The sequence below is a fragment of the Carya illinoinensis genome, chromosome 8, assembly GCF_018687715.1.
Source record: "Carya illinoinensis cultivar Pawnee chromosome 8, C.illinoinensisPawnee_v1, whole genome shotgun sequence".
NCBI lineage: Eukaryota > Viridiplantae > Streptophyta > Magnoliopsida > Fagales > Juglandaceae > Carya > Carya illinoinensis.
In genome coordinates, this window is record NC_056759.1 from 15,382,316 (window position 1) to 15,385,133 (window position 2,818).

At 43.4% G+C, this 2,818-nt stretch overlaps 1 protein-coding gene across 1 annotated transcript; it reads right to left on the reverse strand.

The window, feature by feature from the left end:
- Positions 1–536: 536 nt before the first annotated feature.
- Positions 537–2,259, reverse strand: LOC122319021 (NF-kappa-B-activating protein). Its single transcript, XM_043136875.1, has one exon. The coding sequence runs from the start codon at positions 2,211–2,213 to the stop codon at positions 723–725; it is 1,491 nt and encodes a 496-aa protein (XP_042992809.1). The 5' UTR covers positions 2,214–2,259; the 3' UTR covers positions 537–722.
- Between the last annotated feature and the right edge of the window lie 559 nt (positions 2,260–2,818).

Consider the following 2,818-nt stretch of genomic DNA (forward strand, 5'->3'; position numbering starts at 1 on the left):
AAGATTCCAAACTACTCAAAGCTACATACTGGATGAATCTCAATCAATAAATGAAATGACGTGCAACCAGAGATTTCTGCATTTCATATATAATAAAGTATGCATGTCAACTACAAAAAATGACGTAAGGACTTGATATGGTATTGGGAAACACATTTCTGCGTAACGTACATGCTAAAGATGGATCAATCATTTATTCTGAAAGTCTCTAATCTCTACAATAAGGAGGATCATCCAAGTTAGACACCATATAAAATTCCAAAATACTAAACAGCAACAGGGAAATTTCGAAATTATTTTGATCCATTTAGTTAAAATTTCCTGAATTTCACCAACCAAAGTTAATTCCGGATTTTGATCCTGCGTAATTTCACAAAGGATTCTTAATGGAAGGATTAATGAAGTAATTAGTTCATGCCATCGAATGCATAATTGCTGGAACATATTCTCTCTCTCTCTTTCCTGAATTTCACTAACCAAAGTTAATTCCAGATTTTGATCCTACGCATTTTCACAAAGATCCATAATGGAAGGACTTAACAATCATGCCGTCCAATGCATAATTGCAGGAAAACTCTAATGTGGTTTACAAGTAGACAAACATGTGATTAGACCAGGATCATTTAGCAAAATGACATTCAAAGCGTATTAAAAATATCATAAGAAAATATAAGTAAGTAACTGCGAGAAAAATAGTTTGGGTACCAATCACAAACGCAAAATCAAGCATCAGGAGCATCTGAGGCCTTTCCACCAAAGGGATCATGAGTCGGACCAACATCCTGCCCTATGTGGCGCTGCACTAACCGCTGTAAATCGGCCATAACCTTGTGTTCACGCTTCGCCTTCTCTTCATAGTTAAACATGGCCAACGCCCTCTTATCCTCGGCGCTATAAACTTGGTTTTCCTTCCTAATACGAATGGCATTCATCCTCTGGTGCCTGCTACCACTCATGACATACCCAAGACCCTCAAACTTCTGAATCTCCTCTGCTGATAGACCCACTTCACCTCTACGCGGGATACGCTTCCCTTGCTGCACATACTGTGCAATGGCATCACCCTCACCGGGCCTAAGTGCACCACCATAACTAATATGCCCTTCAGCTCTCGGTAAAGGCATTGGGCCAACCACCGGTTCGTTATCCAAAGCCGGTAGCTTCTTCTGCGCCTCAATCATTTCCTTAAACCTCAATGCCTCCGCATCGATTTCAACCTTGGTTGCCTCATCCACCATCACCTTAGCGTCTTCTTCTACCTCAGAACCCGAATTCTCGCTGATAGAGCGATTCTGCTTCTTTGACCTTTCTCCATCACTGACATCAGAATCGTCACTTTCGTCTGAATCGCTGCTATATCTGCTCCGTTTTCTTCTTCTTCTACTCCTGCTACTTCTGTTGCTACCCTTGTGACTCCTGCCACTTCTCTTACTCCTTTTACTTGATTTCTTTCTCTGCTTTCGGACTTCCTCAGATTCATCAGATTCACCATCGCTATCTCCCTCGCTCTCGTCTGATTCGTATTTTCTACTTCTACGCTTAGAAATCGAACCGTTCCGCTTCCTCCTCGACCTCGAATCATTGGATTCAGAGTCGCTCTCCGATTTTTCGGAGTCGGAGTTAGACATCCTTTTCCGATTACTCTCCTTTTCTTTTACTCTCTCTTTTTTTTCCAAGCTCGAATCGCTCTTCTCCTCGCTACCATCTCCATACTTGTCCGAGATCTCCTCGGCTTTCGCCACCTCAAATTCATCGTGCTGGTTTCTAGGCGGACTCGGCGTCGCGTTCCAAATACAACGCTTCAGCGTCTTCCTCATCTTCTGCCTCTTCAGCCTCCGGTACTCTTCATAGCTCAGGCCCTTCAATTCCTCGTCGGACTCCGAATCCGACCGCTTCCCGTTTCGGTAATCGCGGTCGAGGTACGTCCGGCCCTTGTAGTCTCCGTCTCCGCGGCCGAATCGTTTAGGCAAAGTGTCGTTGTCTAGGGCTTTGTCAGGCCTAGGGCTTCGTCTAGGGTTTGGACTCGAAATTCTTAGGGGCGAATCAGAGTGCCTGCGGCGATGGTCATCGTAGCGGTCATAGGCGTCGTAACTGGGGCTTCGGCGGCCCCGGCGTCGGCTGTAGTCGAGGGAGGTGTCGGAGTCATCCGGGGTGTAGCGATCGGAACGGCGTCGTTTCTCTGGGATTTCGATCGTAGACGATGGCCTTCCCATTGGTGTTGAAAGCTGAAACGGGATAAGTTGGAAAGAGAGCTTGAGAATGGACAGCTCCAGCGCCTTTTATATGCTGATTCCATGTGGATTTTTACTTCCAGGGCCGGCCCGTCTATTTGAAGTGTTTTCAATGAGCCTAATGTTTATTTTATGGGCCTCAGGCCTCCCATTTTGGTCCTTTACGTAGTACTTATCGTTCTTGTTCAATTACATTCGATTTTCAATTCCGTAACGTTTGAATCAATGCTTAAAATCAGAACTTAATTTAAATTTTTACCCTTTTTTTGGGAGGATATAATGGAATGAAATGGGAAAAAAAAATTCTTAGGAGAATTCACTTTTTTCCTTATTCGAGAGTCTAATTAGGAGGGATGAAATGTATATTTCCACGTTTGGAAGTTTAAATAAGCAATGGGGTTAGGGTTGGGCAAAAATTTAAAAAAGAATTTAATGCCAGCCTGACTCCAAAAACAGGGAGATGGAATTGGATTTTTTCTTTTTTAATTTTTCAATTGAAGTTGGAGGTATCTTTAGGTCGACTCCAACTCTGACTTTATGCTTCCACTTTAGCTATTACTTTGCCCTCCAAATCCAACTCCAATATT

What these genes read in the sequence shown, in the direction of transcription:
- LOC122319021 (XM_043136875.1), bottom strand. Translation starts at nt 2,213, where the DNA reads ATGGGAAGGCCATCGTCTACGATCGAAATCCCAGAGAAACGACGCCGT.